The sequence below is a fragment of the Orycteropus afer genome, unplaced genomic scaffold (assembly GCF_000298275.1).
Source record: "Orycteropus afer afer isolate SDZICR_OR568_19922 unplaced genomic scaffold, OryAfe1.0 scaffold00074, whole genome shotgun sequence".
In the NCBI taxonomy this organism is placed as follows: domain Eukaryota; kingdom Metazoa; phylum Chordata; class Mammalia; order Tubulidentata; family Orycteropodidae; genus Orycteropus; species Orycteropus afer.
Window position 1 is genome coordinate 1782763 of NW_006921661.1, and position 20096 is coordinate 1802858.

The 20096-nt window shown below is 41.5% G+C and overlaps 1 protein-coding gene across 1 annotated transcript in view; it reads left to right on the forward strand.

Annotated features, from left to right (window-relative positions):
* Window positions 1-20096, forward strand: part of TENM4 (teneurin transmembrane protein 4) — a 562032-nt gene that overhangs the window by 504882 nt on the left and 37054 nt on the right. The window contains exon 25 of the mRNA XM_007941024.2: window positions 13817-13989. Within this exon, the coding sequence (XP_007939215.1) occupies window positions 13817-13989 (173 nt within the window). The remainder of the gene's footprint in view (window positions 1-13816; window positions 13990-20096) is intronic.

Here is a 20096-nt window from a genome sequence, read left to right on the forward strand (position 1 = left end):
GATATTAGGTGTTTGGATCTTGTGCAAACACCATATAATATACAGGCAGTACCCAGATTATGAACAAGTTCGTTTCCTCAGTCTATTTTTAAGTTGAAATTGTACATAAGTCAGAACAATTAGATATAGTTTGTATCTAGTATCAGTCAAATATTCGTAGTAATATATAGTATACTTTTGTATGCATAAAAAACATTAACAGAACACTTCCAGATACACTAAAATATCTTTAACATAATAATACAGTTGTTGTTGTTGTTGTTGTTTTGCTGTCAAGTCAGCCCCGACTCATAGCGACCCCTCCTTGGGTTTCTGAGGCAGTATCACTACAGAAGTAGGATTGCCCAACCTTCCTTCCGAGTAATAATAAATATATTTTGATGCATGTCACAAAGTAGTGCCAGTTATTACGAACTATTGTATGTACCTCAATTTTTTTAATATAATAGGTTTTACAGAGTTGGAACCAAGGATATATATGTGGGCAGATGTTCCTCAAATGATTATGCAGTGCATGACTATATGTTGTTGTTGTTGTTGTTGTTGTTGTTGTTGTTATGTGCCGTCAAGTCGGACCTGACTCATAGTGACCCCTCCTTGGGTTTCTGAGGCAGTATTACCACAGAATAGATTGCCCCATCTTCCTTCTGAGGAGTGGCTGGTGGGCTTGAACCGCCAGCCTTCTGGTTAGTAGTCAAGTGCCTTAGGCATTATGCTACCAGAGCCCCTGCATGACTGTATATATAGATATAGGTATATAGTTACATATATATGTATATGCATAAGTTATTATAGATTCTATATTATATGTTTAATTTAAAATAAATACAAATATAAAATACAGATTCTGAAGTATTCCTCTAACAGAGATTTTAATGAATGGACTTTGTAACATCGCCTTTTTCCTATTTAGAGTTTTTGAAGCTTCTTTTTAAAGTCTTGGCCATGTACTAGACAACTGAGATTGCTAGATTGTAACTGTTAGCTAAGTGTTTGGGAGATGGGGAAAGAACTAATATTGTTGAGTATAAGCAGTTCAGCAAGGCTAGGAACTAAGCAAGGTCCTCTGCGGGCACTACTGCGTTTAATCTTCATGACAGGTGATATTATCCATTTCACAGAAATAGAAACTGAGGCTCAGAGAGCTCATTTGCCCCTTGAGATTGTGGCAGAAAAGGGATTACAGCTCAAGTCTGTCATTGCCAAAGCTCATGCTCCTTCTGCCCCCTGCTGTTGTCACCCCTGCTAAATTTGTTAATCCCGAATGAACTTGAATCCTTAAACCATAAATTTTTCTCAAGCTTGATGAAGCACCACTTCCTTAAGTCTAGAATCCAAAGGAAAAAGAATCTGTAATAGATTTTTTAATATAATTTGTTCAAAAAAATGTCACAGCTATTTGTACAAAGTTCACTGGCTAAATCCTGTTCTCCAAACAAGGACTTTGTTAATTACAAAGAAAAGACAAAGATCTGGGAAAACAGCAATTATCTTGATTAACTCACTGAAATGGAAATATGCTAAATAATTCAATTTTCCCTGTTGTCAGATGAAAATCTCTTATACATTATTTAGGCAATACAGGAGTTTCTTTGTCAGAGCACATCTGTGCATTCAATTAGTTCCCAAGGTCACTCACTCCCTCAGACCCCAAACTGAGTGCTTACACATCACTGCAACTGTTACTCTCAACCAGCCCTGAAATCTAAAACTGCTTCCCACACCTTTATGAGAAAGGACCCTCCACCCCCTTCCACTTTTTCATTGATGAAATGTACAGCCATAAGTTGATGTTTCACTGAGAAGGAAAAGTTAGGACAATAACTTCTTTAAAAATGGCTTTTGGAACTTCAGAGTATCAACTTAATAACAGTACCTAGGAAAAGGAGTGTTGGTCCTTATTGATGCAAACCAGAAGTGGAAGGTGAATGCCTTAAAAGAAAAAAGAAACTCGTTTATTTATTTATTTATTGGAGATCCTACTTTGTGCCAAACTCTTTCCCATTTAATCTTCACACCATCTCAGACAGTAGGAATTTAGCTTCCTCATTTTTTACAGATGAAGATACTTACACAAAGAGATTAGGTAACTTGCCTAAAATTACACAATACCATAAAACATAGCAGAGCCCGAATGAAAGTCCATGTTCTTTCAACTACACTGACTGGGCTCACTCAGGTTCTTTTGTATAAGATAGGAATATGTTCTATAATAGGCATTAATGTAGTATCTGTTTCATAGGGTTATTCTGAGGCTCAAAAATTTAATGAGATGAAATACTCAAAGTTCCATGTCTGACTCACCATTAAGTATTTGAATAATAGCTGCTGCTGTTTACAAGCAATAGGAGTAACAGTAGCTGCAGAAATGTTGATTGGGCATGGCTGTATTATCCTGGAGCAGCTGCAGAGAAACTAGTCAAAGGGGCAGACAGATGTAATTGAGGTAGGAATTGAAATAGGTCAAGGCCAAGAGAGCAGAAACAAAAGTCAAGTCTGAGGGGTTACGGCATGAACTAGGAAAGGGGTCAGGCTCCTGAGAATATCCAAAATGGGTTGGAAAGGAGCATGCAGAGTGGGCCAAAACGGAACAGTTCAGTTCAGACTGCAAAGAAAGGATGCCAGATACCCTTTTTCACTGGATGTGACTCAGGGGCAGGCTGGCTGGCTTCCAGACCCAAGACTCAACCAAACAGATACAATCCCTGCCCTTTTGGGGGCTGTTATGAATTTTTTTTTTAATTACTGAAATAAAAATACTTTACACTATAAAGCTCCCTAGAAGTAAGGGTATGGTGTTATTACTGTTATGATTGGTTCCTAGCGAGGATGTGAACAGATTTTTTTTGTGTGCATGTGTGCTTTAGGTGCAAGTTTACAGAGCAGTTTGTTTTACATTCAACATTATGCGTACATTTAGTTTCACTCCCCATTTACCATCCCCAACCCTAACCCAGTCTCCTCCCCTCCCTGCCCAGTAACCACGCCTCCCACCCTCATAGTTATGCACTCCTGTGTGTCCTGCATTTCTTCCATGTAAATGTTGCCCCTCTGGTGCCCCGTAGTTGATTGCTCCATGAGATGCCTCTCCATAGAGTATGTGGGTACGTCACCCTGGGTTGAGTGGTCTGTGTATATATCTTGTTTACTATTGGGCTGAGAGCCAGCCCCTGAGAGTGAGTTTTATTCCAGGCCCAGAATGTATACCACGGCCATAGTATTGGGGGTCTCACCAGACTCCATCCTACCAGTAATTCTGGTCATTGCAGAGTTTTTGGATTTTGTTCCACATTTTTCCTCCCACTCTATCCAGGATCTCCAGATTTGATCCCTTCTTGAGTGGTTGGCATTGGCAGCTGGGCACCATCTAGTTCTGGTCTTGAGGGCCATCGTGTCCTAGGGTTGATTGCTTCCAAATGCCCTTGTTCTTTTTTTTCTTTTTTTCCCCTCTTCTTCACTTCCAATGGTAGGAGACCATTAGCTGCATCTTAGATGGCTGCTTGAAAGCTTTTAAGATCCCAGGCGCTACTCACCAATGTAGAATGAGGAACAAGACTTTTATGTATTTTGTTGTGCCAATTGAGTCTGGTGTCTGCCTGTACTATGGTCCTGAGTCAGTAGATCCATTGAATGTGAACAAATTTTGCCAGTTACCATTGCTCTGGTGAGTTTTCTGCCTTTAGCTCCATGAGGCAGCTGAGTAGATTTCACTGTAACTGCTCTAAGATTTCAAAACCAACAAAACAACAACAACAACAACAAAAAAAAAAAAACAGCACATGCTAGCCTATAATACGAACTATTACTGAAACAAGTTTTAAGTTGGCTCTGTTTATCCTCTCAACAGATTAAATAATACATCTAACATAAATATCACCCACTTCTGAGCAACTTAAAGACTTCACAGTTCCTGAGGAATCAAGATATTTTTCTTCCCTCAGCCCATTGGTCTGCTGGTAGAAAATCTCAAAGGAGTCTGTTATGCAGTCATCAGCTTCAATGTATGGCATTTTTAATTTCAGAGTTGAGCTCCTGGACAAATGGAATTTCATGGCTAAGAAAATGGCCTCATGAGCATTAGGCAGGTTCCAAAATTGGCATGCTGGCTGGACAACAAGCTTCCCTAGACTTTCCCAGGAGGAAGTGGTTCTGGCCATTCATAGTACCCTGTGACAACCCCTGTCATAGTTATGCTCACACTAACTGTGTCCCCTACATGCCCTAACTAATTTATCTCTATATCAAGTTCAAGGCTTGCCACCTAGTTGTTACTCAATAAATATTTTATGAATGAAATGTCAATTCAGGAGGGAGAGGAGATAAGAAAAGAAGGAAAAATATGATGCAGTAGGAAGAATGCTAGATTCATCTCAGTTCCAACAATAGCAGTCAGCATCCTGGGAGCAAATAGAACTTAACTCAGAAGGTTCAAATGAAGACACTCCTCTTCCTGTTTTTGCTAGGGGAAATGGGAGGGTGTAAAAGCATCACTGCCAACCTTACAATGAAAATAAGTCAGACAAATGGCAAATGCATGAGTTTCTTGAACTCCTCCTCTGAGGTCAAAGGGCAACCAGTTGGTCCAAACCTAAATCAAAACACCTAAAAATTTCTTCAGAAAGAGATAGCATGTGAGCACTTGTTTACCTGGGGTAGATGCAACTAGACACTAGTAAGAAGAGTTCAGCTAGGGTGGTTGGTGAATTGGTAGAGGATGGTATACTGGCAAGAGATTGTGAAGCCACTGGAGGCTGCAGAAATTGGAGAAGTCCATATCCTCTGCAGGGCTTTTTCCATAAACTCTACCAGGTTCTCACAGAAAAGGGTGGAGAAATATTTAATAAAAGTGTCCCTTGTGATAGACCTGAGAGAAAAGCACAGCAGCCCCTGAAGGAGGGACACAAAAATCTGCCTGTTCTATCAGATCCTTCTCACCTCATCTCCCACATGGTGCAAAATCCTTAATCTGTGGAGAATACGGCAAGCAAAACAAGTTCTCACCCTAAATGAAGGTATTACTAGAAGAATTTAAAGCCTGGCATGTGTTAAGTAACCATACCAACAACAAACCTCAAACCTAGCCCAATATCTAAACTCAGACCCCCTCAATAAAGTCCTCACAAAAGGAAATCATGCCCATTTCCAGGCATAAAACATGTTACCTAGTCTCTACTGTGCTTCACAAGATGCTCCATTTTCAACTGGACAAGAAATTGAAGAAGTCAGGAATGAATAACACATTCCTAGGAGACAAAGCAATCATCAGGACCACACTGAGGTATGACACACAGGTTGAAACTATCTGTCAGGGACAACAGGCAAAATCAGATAGGTAATTTCAACAGAGAGATGAAAATTGTAAGGAAGAATAATGTAGAAATGCTAGAAATGAAAAATATACTTATGGAGGTGAAGAATTCCTTCAGTGGGCCTGTGAGTAGACTTAACACAGCTGAGGGAAGAAGATAGCTTAATAGAAATTACCAGAAGTGGAACACAAAGAGAAAAAATACAGAACAGAATACTCAAGAGCTGTAGGACAGTATCAAATGGTTTAATAAACATGTCACTGGAATTCCAAAAGAGAGAATAGGACAAAAATACATGTATCTGCAGAAGTAATGCCAAGCAATATTAAAAATTACAGAAACCAAACCACAGATACAAAATTCAGAAAAAAACAATAAGCAGAATAAATACACATACACAGTATGCACACATGTATGTCTTATTGCTGTTGTTATATGCTGTCAAGTCAGACCCAACTCATAGCAACCCTTCCTTGGGTTTCTGAGGCAGTATCACTATGGAAGTAGATTGCCCAGCCTTCAGGTATATCATATTCAAACTGCTGAAAATAAAAGACAAAGAGAAAATCTTGAAAGTAGCCAGGAAAAATAGAGAGAGATTACATAAGAACAAAGATAAGAATTGCAGCAGACTTCTCATCAGAAATCATGGAAGGTAGAAGACAGTAGAGCAGCATCTTTAAAGTGCTGAAAGAAAAAAAAATATACATCATCCCAGAAGTCTTCACAGTGTCTTCAGATGATAAGACATTATAGGAATATGGGTGAGGATAAGGGAACTAAGAAAGAATGGTGAAGCACTAGGAATTTAGAACAGAGAAAGGCCACTGTTTTCTTCTCAGCTGAAGGGCAAAGCGAGGGATATTGTCACTGAAGCCCAGTTGGGAGCTGTGACCATGAAAAAGAGCCACATGAGAGAATCTGTAGTCATGGATAGATGGTGGCCACTGTCAGAGATAGGACAAGGAAGGAGAGAGAAAAAAAACTTCTCCTGCCTTCCCATTTCTTGCCAGTGCGTACTGTTAGATGAAGCCAACAAGAGATATTCAGCAAAGATGTCCCAGTGATGCAGTCTGCTAGTGTTAGCCTATAGTGGCACAGAGAAGGGCAGAGAATGAATCTGAGGTGGGAAACAGAATAACTTACTGGCTCTGTGACATTGTACACGTACATGGCAGAGCCAGGATTCATTCCCCAGGGCTACGTGAATCCTAAGCACTTTCCACCAGATACACTAACTCAAGTATAAAATCAGTGATAAATAAGGCTTACAATGATAGGGTAGACTAGATCTTGAAGCCTACAATTCATTATTGATGCTTAATTCTATAGGAAATGGCAGCGAGTATAAGTTTTTATTGCTGAATCCACAAAGCGCCCTTCTTTGACACAGTTTTAGAGTAGCTAATGAAGTAGTGATGCCAATATTACAGTGACTTGAGGCCAACCAAACTATTGATGTGTATGGACTGTGAACTCTAATTATTCAAGAATGATACAGAATTCAGTTCTTCTTATTTGGTGATGAAGTTGAGAGAATCATAGATAAATATCATAAAAATGAAATCTTTATTTCCCTACCCAAAACTCATGATCAGCAAAAGTTTAGTATCAGAGAGGCAATATGGCATTTTTCTCACCAACTGAGCATAGTAAGTGGCTTGAGATGAAGTATTGAGTGTGAAGAAAAAAGCCTTATAGTGTGCGTGACGATACCCTTTAGTGGTCCTCTTCTGAGAGCCAAGTTCACAGCAACCATATGAATCTTTTATGTGTTTTCTTTCACCATGCTCCAGTGATGCTTTGGAAAATGGAGTGAAGAAAAATCAGTGGAAGGAACTAATGAAAAGCCAATCATCTGGCCATCTCTGTCACACTCCTCAAATGGGGGCTTGGCATTGCTGCCAAGTCGATTGCAGCAATAGTGAAGCAAAGCATCTTGAAGAGAAAACTGTCAGTCGGGTTAACCTGCTTGAGATTCCCAAGCACAAGTTTATCTTTTTAACACAGTGATGAACTCAAAGATGTTCATTTGAAACAGCGCCATTTTTATGGGAAGTGTAATGAAAAAACACAGACTTTAAGGTCAGGCAGACCTGGCTTTGAATCTGTATTCCTCTGTTAGCTATGGGATCTCAGGCAAGTTACTATCCTCTCTGAGCGTGGGCTTTGCCGTTTGTGAAATGATGATAATAATGCCTCCTTCAGAAGGATGAGTATAATAAGCATGGTGCTTGGTATCTAAAAGGTGCTCTGTGAATGCTAGTGAACTTTCCCCCCTCGTATAGGTGGGGAGGTAAAGGAGTAGTTCTTATGCTCAGTCCAATTCTTGATAAAATAATAATAAGATCTACTATTTTTAAAAAACTTATTGATTCATTCAGTAAATGTGTATTGAGTACCTTCTACATGCTGAGTACTCCTTTAGGCACTGAGAAAATAGACCAGGTCCTAGTCTTCACGAAGCTTATATTCTAATGGGAGGAGACAGACAATAAACAAGGAAGCAAATAAATAAGATACAAGTTTCCCTGCTATCCAAAAGTAGAGCATTCCTATGAAACCTCCCATAAGCCAAAATGACACACACCGAAGAAGCAGCTGCCATTGACTTATATGGAAAATATTCTCTAGCATTCCCAGACCCAAAAAACAACCTACCAAATCATACCTAACACATAAAACCTAAAATAACATTAACATACAGCGTTAACAGGCACGGTTCAAAGCTATGGTGGCTTGATGCTGAGATGCTGAGTGTAGCTCCCAGGGAAGGAGCTTGGTGATGCCACGCTCGCTGCTCAGGGTGCACACTGCCTCTTTAAAGACTCAATGCAAAACCAGTGCTGAACACTAGTTTTGCTTTGCGTCTTTTTTTTTTGTGCAAGCAAAAATCCTCTTTCTTTCGGTTAGTGAAAGAAAACAGGTACTAATGTAGGTCTTTAGTAAAAGCGAAGTAGTATAAAGTGAACTTTCAAAAAGCGGGGAATACCTGTAATAAGTATAAAGAAGACAATAAATAAGATAATGTGATAGGAATGGTGGGGCTCATCTATTTCAGAAGTGGTAAAGGAAAGCCTCTCCGAAGTAGTAACATTTGAGCTGAAACTTAAATGATGGAAGACCAAGATTGGGAAAAGGAGTGTTCCATGCAAAAGGAAACAAACATCCCAAACAGAATTAAGTTTGGTGTGCCTGGGGAACAGAAGCAGTCATAGCAGAATATAGGACGCATGGAGGAGTATGGTTCAAGGTGAAATAAGTCATTCAGCCAAACAGTTAAGTTTGACCTAGAGTGCCTTGGAAGAAAGCCTTGGTGATAAGATCAGAGCCCTTGAAAACCCTGTGCAGCACAGTTCCCCTCTGAAACACGTAGGCTTATTACATGCCATACTCTTCTAGGTTCTGGAGATACAGCAGTGACCAAAACAAAATCCCTGCCCTCCAGGAGTTGACAGTCTAGTGAAGGTAGTCTCATGGGCCTTGTAGGACCTGGTGAGACGTTTAGATTTCATTTTAGACATGTTACCGACCTTATTTGATCTTCACAATGTCTCTGTGAAATAGGTATTACTGTCTTTATTTTATAGAAAGAAAAACAAACAGAGGCTTACAGAGATTTTCTATGTAACGTTTCTGAAATAAAATCATTTCTGATGGAGGCTTAATGCAAGAGTAGTTGGAGGAAAACAAAACAGAGTGCCCATCCTCCAGGGTTGCATTGCTGCCAAGTGGTAGGGCCCAGATTCAAAGACTAGACTAACTCCAAAGACCTCCTCACACCAAAACGTTCCTTCCATTCTTCTTGGTTAGCAAAAAAGAAAACTGCCAGTGCTTCACGGCTTCCCCTACCTAAGTAAAACCATGGAAGACATAATTAAACCATTGTCCAAGAAAAAAAAAAAAAAACTAACTAAACTCACTGTCACCAAGTCGATCGTGACTCATAGCAATCCCTCCTTGGGTTTCCGAGAGGGCATCTCTATAGAAGTAGATTGCCCAAATCTTCCTTCTGAGGAGTGGCTGGTGGGTTTGAACCGCCAGCCTTCTGGTTAGCAGTCAAATGCCTTAGGCATTGTACCACCAGAGTTCCCCCAATAGTGGGGCAAGGATTTGAGGTATTCACCTGGGGTTCAGATAGTAAGTAGAACTCACACATCTGGTCCATACCTTGTAGGGGACAGTGCCAGCCTCCTTTCTCTTTGTAGCTCTGTAGCAAGAGGACAGAGAATTCTGCAGAGGGCCCCACAGGGCAAAAGCATTCAAGGTCCGGTGGATGGGCAGCTCTAATTTTCACCATGCAAAGTCAGAAGGAGCCAAGTTTCTAATGGGATAATCACAGGTATTGATCAAGCAACAGATAGATCCAGTGGCATTTCTCAAGTTCTGGAAGGCACTGAAATGAATAAATTGGAGAGAAGAAAATTTTATAAATTGACTGTTCTATTTGATGTTCATTTAATTAAGACATGCAGTCCTTCTAATGGAAAATGTGAAGAGTGGAAATTACTGTTTTGGGGCCATCTCTTATAAAATGAAAACCAGATCTTGAAGGCATGGAGCCTTTTCATTGTATCTTCTCCAGGCTCAATTTAATTATGTATTACAGGCTACCTTCAATAGTAATTACAATTGTCTGCATTTATACAAACCCTTTCTGTCAAGGAGATGAAAACTCTGGGGAGACGCCTATGGACATTGCTAAAGTATCATCTGGTGGAAGCAGTGGTTTCCATTTTAGTGTATCTAGTGCACAGTGTTTATCATAGCACCTACTATGTGACAAGCCTCTGTTAAGTCCTGAATCACTGCCTCTTCTACAGAGCAGCAAAGAGGCAGGTTTTGGACTCCAGTCCTACATTCATTCATTTATTTGTTCTGCCAGCATTTCCTACTTTTCTCTCTGTGCTGGGGATGCAGAGATGGACTGAGTGCTAGTCCTTCAGGTCACCTCACTGGCAGGTGGCAGAATCCAAGTGGTGTGAATCCAGATGCACAGTCTGGCTGTCAAGTTCCAAAGACCTGTCCCTAACCTTCAGCAGCTCACAATCTGAAGATGGGGACAATGTGCAAATCAGTTATTACAATGCAAGGGAAGGCACTTCATGCTAGAGCTGTGCAGAGAGCAACACTGGGAGAGGAAGGGCCAGAGAGACCAAGGCAGGCTTTATAAGATGGCTTCTGAGTCAGGCCTTACTAGGAGTGGTATTTAAGTGACATCTGACCCCTAATTAATAATCTGTCAATTCTTATCTGAAAGACTCCAAAATTCTTTAAGTGCCTTACATGATAATATATTTTTTTTTTTTTATTTCAATGCATTAGGAAATTAGATAGTCTGAGGAAATAGTCTCATTAATAAGTATGTACATGGATAACAGGTACTAAGCTAACCAAGCACGAACAGCATACCCATCACAGGAAACTTCTGGGTGGAAGTGGATCGTCCTATTGATTCAAAAGACAACTTAGCCTCTTCCAAGGCTCAGAGTGATCATGAATGACAGATACAGCTAAGGTGACCAGGGCATAGCCAGTTTCTGGGATCTTGATTCTTGGCTCATATATTAGGGATACCCTAGTCCTATTTTACTAAAAAGGCCTAGAATTTGCTATTGGTAGCTTGTCCTGTCAGTTAGCCTCTCCTACGAATGCCAGTAATGTAAAGGGTCCTCTTCCCCCAGAATGGACATGTTCCTGAGCTCCCTATATGTGACATTACTTGGGTTGTCACAGCACTTTTCTGATTATGAAAACAATCCACTTTAATTATAGAAAATCTTGAAACTATAAAATATATATGAATCACAGCTCAAATCACCAGGAGTTCTACCTCTTAGAGATAACTACTATAAACATTGTAAGGAATTTCTTTTCTGTTCAAATTCCTGGCAGCCATAAAGGGTTAAAAAGAATGCCAGCCTTTCTTAGGGTTGAAGGGAGCAGAGCTCAGAGACAGAGTCTCAGGATCTTTATCCCAAGACTTGTCCCTCCTTCCTGGGAGCATTCTCAGAATTACTCCCTCACCCTGCTGCAAGGGCCCATGCTGCCCCCTTCAGACCCAAGCCGGGTGTAAACCCATACCTTCTCCCTTCCCTAAGCTACCAGACTGACCTTTTCCTAGAAGAATGTAAATATTAAGGGGAAAAAAGCAAGGATTCATGACAGGAAATAGGTTTCCAAGATCCTTTAAGTGCCTATGGAAGAACCCAAAGAGCTAATACAGCCCAATAGCCTTGCCCCCAAGTCATGGCCTGGGACTGTGTGGTAGAGACCACTGCCTGTTATTCTGGAAAGGGCTCTCATTCCCCTTCCTCGGGCCTTAACAACAGAATCAGTTTTCCCCAAACTCCTTGGCTCTTCCTCTAGAACTTTCTTGGTCCAAGGCCTGAGGTGATTCATTCAGAAGACCTTCACCAATGCCTGTTCTTTGTCAGGCTTTGCTGAGGACTGTTATTACTCAGTGTAAAGAGTGCCATGGGGATCGTACCAGGCATAAGTAAAGAGTTGGCAAATGGTAGTATCTGTGCCAGAACCAATCTTCAAATTGCTCACTGAAGCCCTATCTAGTCTCACCTACCAAACTTCACCTGAAAACAAAATAGCTGCAGACCCAGAGACCCAGCAGGAAGCAAGGGCCCAGCTGAAGGAATTACAGGAAGAAGGAGGATGGAGTTGAACTATCTGACCTTTCATTTCACCTTGTTTAAAACCCTCTGGGACCCAGGGCCCAGCCTCACCCCTAAAGAGCAATAAGAAGAGTCCAGTAGGGAGACCAAAATACATGAGGGAAACATACACAGCTGAACCCATGCTGCAACCAGGAGCAGAAGCAGGAAACAGAAATATTGACATCTGAATAAAGAGATTTTCCCCCCATTTACACACAAGTGCAAAAAGGCTATATAGACCTGCCTTGTTACACTTCAGCTGTCCCTAATTAAAAATAATTCAAATGTTAATAGCCCACTCACTGGCATCTTCCAGCCATATCTGCAGCATGCTGTGGATACTTGCAAATGGCCAGTACAGAAATGTTTGTTGAAGACAGAGTTCCAGGTAGTGGCTTAGAAACAAAGCTGAGTTTTGACTCTACCCCACTTATTAGCTCTGGGACCTTGAGAAGGTGACTTCACTTTTCTCAGCCCCAGTATCCTCTTGGGTGAAAGGTAGGCAATACATAACACTTAGACTAGCTGTGAGGATTAATGAGCAAATGAATGAAAACAACTAGAACCGTGCATGGTACATGGTAGGTGTTCAATAATGGTGGGTGTTGGTCCCAGCTATAGAAGGGAGTGTCGACGCAGAAAAGGTGCCACAGACTCGACGATGCAAAAGTAAAGGGAAAGTTTATTCAAGCTCAAGCTCGGACCCTCAACTGTCACCCACGCAGCGGTTCAGGATTGAGAGTCTTGAACAAAGGGAAAGGGGGTCTTTTATCAGGGATGGAGTAGGTACGGGGGAGTTTCAATCAGAAAATTACAGGATTGGTTGTCATTTTTCAAATCGTGCGTTGTCTCTAGTTGATTGGTTCTGTCCTGTGGCCAAGGCCGCAAACTGCCATTTCTAGGAATTTCAAGTTTTTGTGATATTTACTGATTGGTTGTTACTAGGGGGTAGAAAAGGAAGGGAGGGGGTCTTAGGACTCTGTGAGGTAAAGCCCTGAGGCGTAGGGAACGTGTTGGAGTCCCCGGCACTAATGGCTCCTGGTTAAAGAATAATTACCTGGAGGGGAGGAGGTCTCACAGTGGGTATTTATTACTATCAGGAGAAAGAGGAAGAGAATTAACATTCAATTATTATGCTTCAGACAGACCACATTGAAGCAAAGCTGTAGGTTCTGAGAGTTGCAGATACAGCTGGATGTGAAGTCCTGGACAGGAAGAGGTTGCAAGCCTGAAATGCGAAGAGAATGCCATTTGCATCATAGTAAACTGCTTATGGAACAGCAGAGTCCTGTTTTGGATTCTGAGTCCCTTTTCCCCATGATCTGTTGCAGCATAGGAAACTCCTGGGTAATGGTGTCTCCATCTCTAGTGTTACTCAGAAAAGCCCTGTATAACCATTTCTTGAAGGTTTTGCAGAGGGTATTCAGGCATTACATTGGACTAGATCACCTCTGATAAATTCCCAGCTCTGAGATTCTGTGTGAGTAGTCTTATCATGGCCATCATCTCAGCCCTTCATGAGTGTATATTATTTTCCAGGTACAAGGCACATGTCTTTCTCACAGAAATCCTGGGAAGTAGGCAGGGTGAGGGTTACTATCACCATTTTATGGATTAGGGAAGGAAGATTCAAGAGGTAAATCATCTGTCAGCCCATGGTATTGTATCTTGAAAACTGTGTGTGAAGCCCCACACAGGAGATATATGAGACATGGAAGTATATCTAACCAGAAAGAAAAACAGAATGTGCAGAAACTAGGGTGAGGTAGAATGTGCCAGTTTCCAACTATGGCACCATTTTGTTTCTGTTACTCAGTGCCACTCCTTGGTTTTCAGGTATGACAGCTTTGGCCGCCTGACAAATGTGACCTTCCCCACTGGCCAGGTGAGCAGTTTCCGAAGTGATACAGACAGCTCAGTGCATGTCCAGGTAGAGACCTCCAGCAAGGATGATATCACCATAACCACCAATTTATCTGCCTCAGGTGCCTTCTATACACTGTTGCAAGGTAAGCCAGCTGGGGACCTGGAGACTTTGAGAAAGAAATGTGGGGAGATCCCTGGAGGAAGATGACACAAGAAACAGATGCTTCATACAGTACTATGTTGTCAGTAATGGCAACATTGATATACAGGTGGATAGATGGGTGGACAGGGTGAATGATTAGGTATATCTATGCAGAGGGAAGTATGGCCATGACCATGTATAGGGTTGGCAGACAATGTTTCTACAAGTGCATTTGTGTGTTCTGTAAGAATTTACAGGTATATAGTAGAGCTGACAAGGGACAAGGTTGTGGTCACTTCTTGGCCACAGCCAGTTACCCAGAGGGAGCAAGTAGTTGGGACCTGTAGGCTCAGGACCATGGTCACAGGGAACATCAAGCTCAATTGGCATAACATACTACACAAAAACATTGTTCCACATCCTACTTTGGCAAGTAGACACTGGGATCTTAAAAGCTTACAAGAGCCATCTAGATGCAACAATAGGTCTCTCCTCATCCAGGGCAAAGAAGAATGAAGAAAACCAGTGACGCATGGAAATAATTAGTCCAAGGGACTGGTGCACCATGCGGTCCTCAGGCTATATGACTATGAGACCAGAAGAACTAGATGGTGCCCAGCTACCACTATTAACCACTCACAGGGGGATCTATGTAGGAGATCCTGAATAGAGTGGGAGAACAATATGGAACAAAACTCAAAATTGTTTTAAAAAAAATGGGTGGGGGGACCAGGTTTGCTGGTCTGATAAACCCTGGTGGAACCACTGAGACTATGTCCCCTAGTTGCCCTACAGGTCTGGAATTGAACCCACACCTGTGGCTTCCAGCCAAACAAAAGACAGGCATGTGAGTTGAACATTTACATTGTTGTTGTTATGTGCCGTCGAGTCGGACCTGACTCATAGTGACCCCTCCTTGGGTTTCCAAGGCAGTATCACTACGGAAGTAGATTGCCCAACCTTCCTTCCGAGGAGTGGCTGGTGGGTTTGAACTGCCAGCCTTCTGGTTAGCAGTCAAGTGTCTTAGGCACTACACTACCAGAGCTCCTAACATTTACATTAGGTAGATACATTCCTTGGAGAGATCAATCATGGGAGAATAGAAGAGCTGTGTATGCACAGGCAGACCACTCAGGGGGCAGGAGTGCATGGGAGGGAAGGACACAGGGAAGAGGTAACTATGGGGAGGAAGTGGGAAGAGAGCAGTAGCATTGTGGGGAATTACAGTCAACATCATGAGATAAAGTGTATGTGAACTGCTGTATGGGAAATGAATTTGCTCTGTAAACTTTCACCCAAATCACAATAAAAATTAAAAGAAAGAAACAGATGCTTCTGGAGCACCCAAGAATCGGAAAGTGTTATGATTGGTTTCTCTCTGTATTTCCTCCTGATTTACGAGTACATACCAGCCTGAGTCCTGTAAATTCTCTCCCAGAAGCTTCTGAGTAATATCTCATTGTCCCATTCCATTTTCATCAGAATAAAGAGTAGAGAATCTATTAGCTGCTAATCCAGGTGACCTCAATGTTCTGCCATTCTAATGGCTTTCAGATTAAAGACTTAGTCTCATCCTGGTGCAGGTGAAGACAAAGGACAAGAATAATTATACCTGTAATTATGAAAGGAATTTTGGCATGTATAAGTCCTTCCTGCAGCACAGATAAGAACAAGTTGTGCTTCTGCTAAGATTCCATAGAAAAAAGACCCTTCTTCTCTGTGTCCATCGAATAATCCCTGTGGGAGTTGATGTGGGTTGATCTGTCCGTTGAATAACAACAATGAAATATTGCTATGAATCTTCTGCCTCAGTTGTTTTCATCAGGTATGGTGACCCAGGGTGGGACTTGCAGGTTTATTAGCCTTAATAAGCACAAAGAGAAGAAGCCATCGCTTGGGTAAGCCTTGCCTGATTTTTTCCAGCCCTCTGGATGGCTTGATGTACTCCTAACAGCTTTGACACAAAGTAGTAAAAAGAGCTTTGGAATGGGCATCAGAATGCCAACATTCTAGTCCTACCTGGGTCACCACATCATCATGTGACTTGGGGCAAATCCCTACTCTGGCCTTTGGTTTTTTTCTCTGGAGGAAAAAAACACATGTTGAAGCCATGTTAAATGTGTGGAGCAGTGCAAAGAGCACAAGCTCTGGGATTGACTGACCTGGACCCCTGTGCTTGCTATGCCAATTCCGACCTATATGAATTGAGTGGAGTCACTCTTCTCCAAGCCTCAGTTTCTGAATCTGGAAAATGGGGCTGAATTATAATACCTGCTTCTTCTTAGGGTTGCTCAGGTGATGTCTTTAGACAATGTATGAAAGTGACTAGCATGGCCTGGTACTCAGTAAGTACTTGTTGGGTTAAATAATTAATTAACAGGCAGCTTGATTAGCCATAAGGAGCTCTGGTGGTGTACTGGTTAAGGCCAAAAGGCCAAAGGTCAGTGGTTTGAAGGTACCAGCCACTCTGTGGAAGAAAGAAGAGGCAGTCTGCTTCCATAAAGATTTAGAACCTTGGAAATCCAATGGGGATCACTGGAATAGTTCATAAGGCATTTGACTGCTAACCAAAAGGCTGACGGTTCAAACCCACCAGCCACTCCTCAGAAGGAAGGTATCACTTCCGTGGTGATACTGCCTTGGGAATCCAAGGAGCGGTCACTATGAATCAGATCTGACTGATGGCAGTGTGTTATGGGTTAGAATCCACTTGGTGGTAGAGAGTTTGGAGTTTTGGTTTCATTAGCCATTAGAAAATAAATGTTCATATATTTTTACAACCATTTTTATTCCCATATGTAGTCTTATGTGTTTAACAGAAAAAAGAAAAAACAATACTCGTTCTCAAAGAAAGAGAAACCCAGTCCTAGAATTCCTTCCCTACCAAGCCCCTTTTGCAGTGGGTGGGGACACACCCCAGGTATTTATGCTTCAAGAACCCACTGCCATCAAGTGGATTCTGACTCACAACAACCCCTTAGAACTTCCAACATTGTAAATCTTTATAGAAGCAAACTGCCTCATCTTTCTCCTGTGGAGCTACTGGTGGGTTTGAACCACCAACCTGTTGGTTAGCAGCCCAATGTCTTAACGACAGCACCACCAGAGCACCTTTATGCTTCAAGAGATGATGCCATTTCAGAGCCAGCCAGGATTCTGCCTGACCGTGGACAGCAGGGTCTCTGACAATTTGGACAACTTGCCCTTCAGGCCTATATTCTTGCCTGTGGTTAAGAATTGTCCTATCCATCTACTACATGCTTTTCAGCTGGCTTTGAGTATTTTTCTCAAAGGTTGGTACAAGCTTTCTTATATTTTGGCAGGTTTTTTTTTTTTTTTTTTTTTTTTTTTTTTTTTTAATTCACAAGTGCTACATTTCCTTGGTTTCTACCAGCAATTTAATAACAGCTTCTCAGGTGGGGGAAAAACAAGACATACTGCTCTAACTGTATACAAGGATTATAAGACACATTCCAATTCAGAAACAGTAAAGTGTACAATGAAGAAGTACATCTTGGAATCTAAAAAGCATGGTACCTGTTTCTCCTCTTTGCTACCCCTGCCAAGCTCCTCTTCCTTCTTGTGGACCAGGCTCGGATGCTCAGTTTCACAGCTGCCTCAGTAGAGTTGTGAAAAGCTTTTTCCATTTCATCTTCTGTATGAGCTACAGGAAAAAATAAGAAGTAGCTACTAATGAGCAGAAGCCTTGGGAAGTCACAGCCTACATTAAATGAGGATTGTTTGAGATGGGCCTCCACAAATGCTGTTCCTCCAAAGTCACCATTAATGGACATATGTGGATTCAGCAAGGAGCAGCTTTAAAAGATAAACTGACACAGGCTTTTTCACTGTGAAAAATACAGATTGTCAGTGAATAATGCATAACAAGTTTGAGGCAGATTTTACAATTGTGTATTTGGGAGAAAGAGAGAGGGGAGAGAGAGTAGAAGAGGCAGATTTGATGGCATTCTAACAGGGAAGATTCAGGGGAAAAAAAAAAAAAATCCTTATTGCTTGACATAGCCTGGAACATATTTTATTCAATCCAGCAAATTTGTACTGAGCACATACACTAATAACAACAGTGATAGCTAGCATTTGGGAATACTTATACAGTACACAATATATTTTTAGTGTTTTAAAATCATTTGTTGTTGTTAGTTGCCATCAAGACAGTTCTGACTCATGGTGACCCATGTGTGCAGAGTAGAACTGCTCCATAGAGTATTCAAGGCTGTGACCTTTCAGAAGGCACCTCTTGGTGAGTTCAAACTGCCAACTTTTCAGCAAGTATTCCAGCACTTAACCATTTGCACCACCTGCGGACTCCCTTTTATAATCATGTTGTTGTTACGTGCCATTGAGTCGTGTCTGACTCATAGCAACCCTATGCACAGCAGAACGAAACACCCCCCAGTCCCACGCCAGCTCCATGATTCTTGCTTTACTTGAGCCCATCGTCACAGCCACTGTGTCAATCCATGTCATTGAGGGCCTTCCCCTCTGTCGTCAACCCTCCACCTTACCAAACATGACATCCTTCTCCAGGGAATTGTCCCTTCTGACAGCATGACCAAAGTATGGGAAATGAAACCTAGCCACTCTCGCTTCCAAGGAGGATTCCAGCTACACTTCCTCCAGGACAAATGTTAGTTCTTTTAGCAATCCACGGTACTTTCAACATTCTTCGCCAGCACCACAACTCAAAAGCATTAATTCTTCTTCGGGCTTCCTTATTCATTGTTCAGCCCTCACATGCACACGAGGCGATTGAAAATATCATGGCTTGTGTCAGGCACACCTTAGTTCAAGGAGACATCCTTGCTCCTTACCACTTGAAAGAGGTCCCTTGCAGCCAACTTGCCCAGTGCTATATGTCGTCTAATGTCCTAATTGCTGCTTCCATCGGCATCAATGTAGAGCCAAACAATGTGAAGTCTTTGACAACTTCAATCTTTTCTCACTTATCATGATGCTGCTTATAGGTCCAGTTGTAAGGATTTTTGTTTTCTTTATATTGAGATGTAATCCATACTGCACACTGTAGTCTTCAATCTTCATCAGTAAGTGCCTCAAGTCATCCTCACTTTCAGCAAGCAAAGTTGTGTTGTCAGCATATCACAGGTTGTTAATGAGTCTTCCTTCAATCTTGATGCCATGTTCTTCTTCATATAGTCCAGCTTCTCGGATTATTTCCTCAGCATACAGATTGAATAAGTATGTGGAAAGGATACAACCCTGACACAATCCCTTCTTGATTTTAAACCATGCAGTGTCCCGTTGTTCTGTTCAAACAACAGCCTCCTGGTCAATGTACAAGTACCTCATGAGCACAATCAAGTGTTCTGGAATTCCCATTCTTCTCAATGTCATCCACAATTTATTATGAGCTACACAATCAAATGCCTTTGCATAGTCAATAAAACACAAGTAAACATCCTTTTGGTATTCTCTGCTTTCAGCCAAGACCATCTGACAGCAGCTATGATATCCTTGTTCCACATCCTCTTCTGAATCCAGCTTGCACCTCTGGAAGTTCTCGGTCAATATACTGCTGCAACCATTTTTTAATTATCTTCAGTAAGATCTTACTTGCGTGCGATACTAATGATATTGTTCTATAATTTCCACATTCTGTGGGATCATCTTTCTTTGGAATGGGTACAAATATAGATCTCTTCCAGTCAGTTGACCAAGTTATGCCAAATTTCTTGGCATAACCAAGTGAATGCCTTCAGTGGGACAACTGTTTGTTGAAATGTCTCAATGGGTATTCCATCAATTCCTGGAGCCTTGTTCTTCGCCAGTTCCTTCAGTGCAGCTTCGACTTCTCCCTTCAGTACCATTGGTTTTTGATCATATGGCACCACCTGAAATGGATGAAGATCTACCAGTTCTTTGTGTTACAGTCACTCCGTGTATTCCTTCCATCTTCTTTTGATGTTTCCTGCATCATTCAATATTTTTCCCATAGAATCTTTTAATATTGCAACTTGAGGCTTAATTTTTTTCTTCAGTTTTTTCAGCTTGAGAAATGCCAAGTGTGTTCTTCCCTTTTGGTTTTCAAACTCCAGGTCTTTGCACATTTCATTATAGTAATTGGCTTTG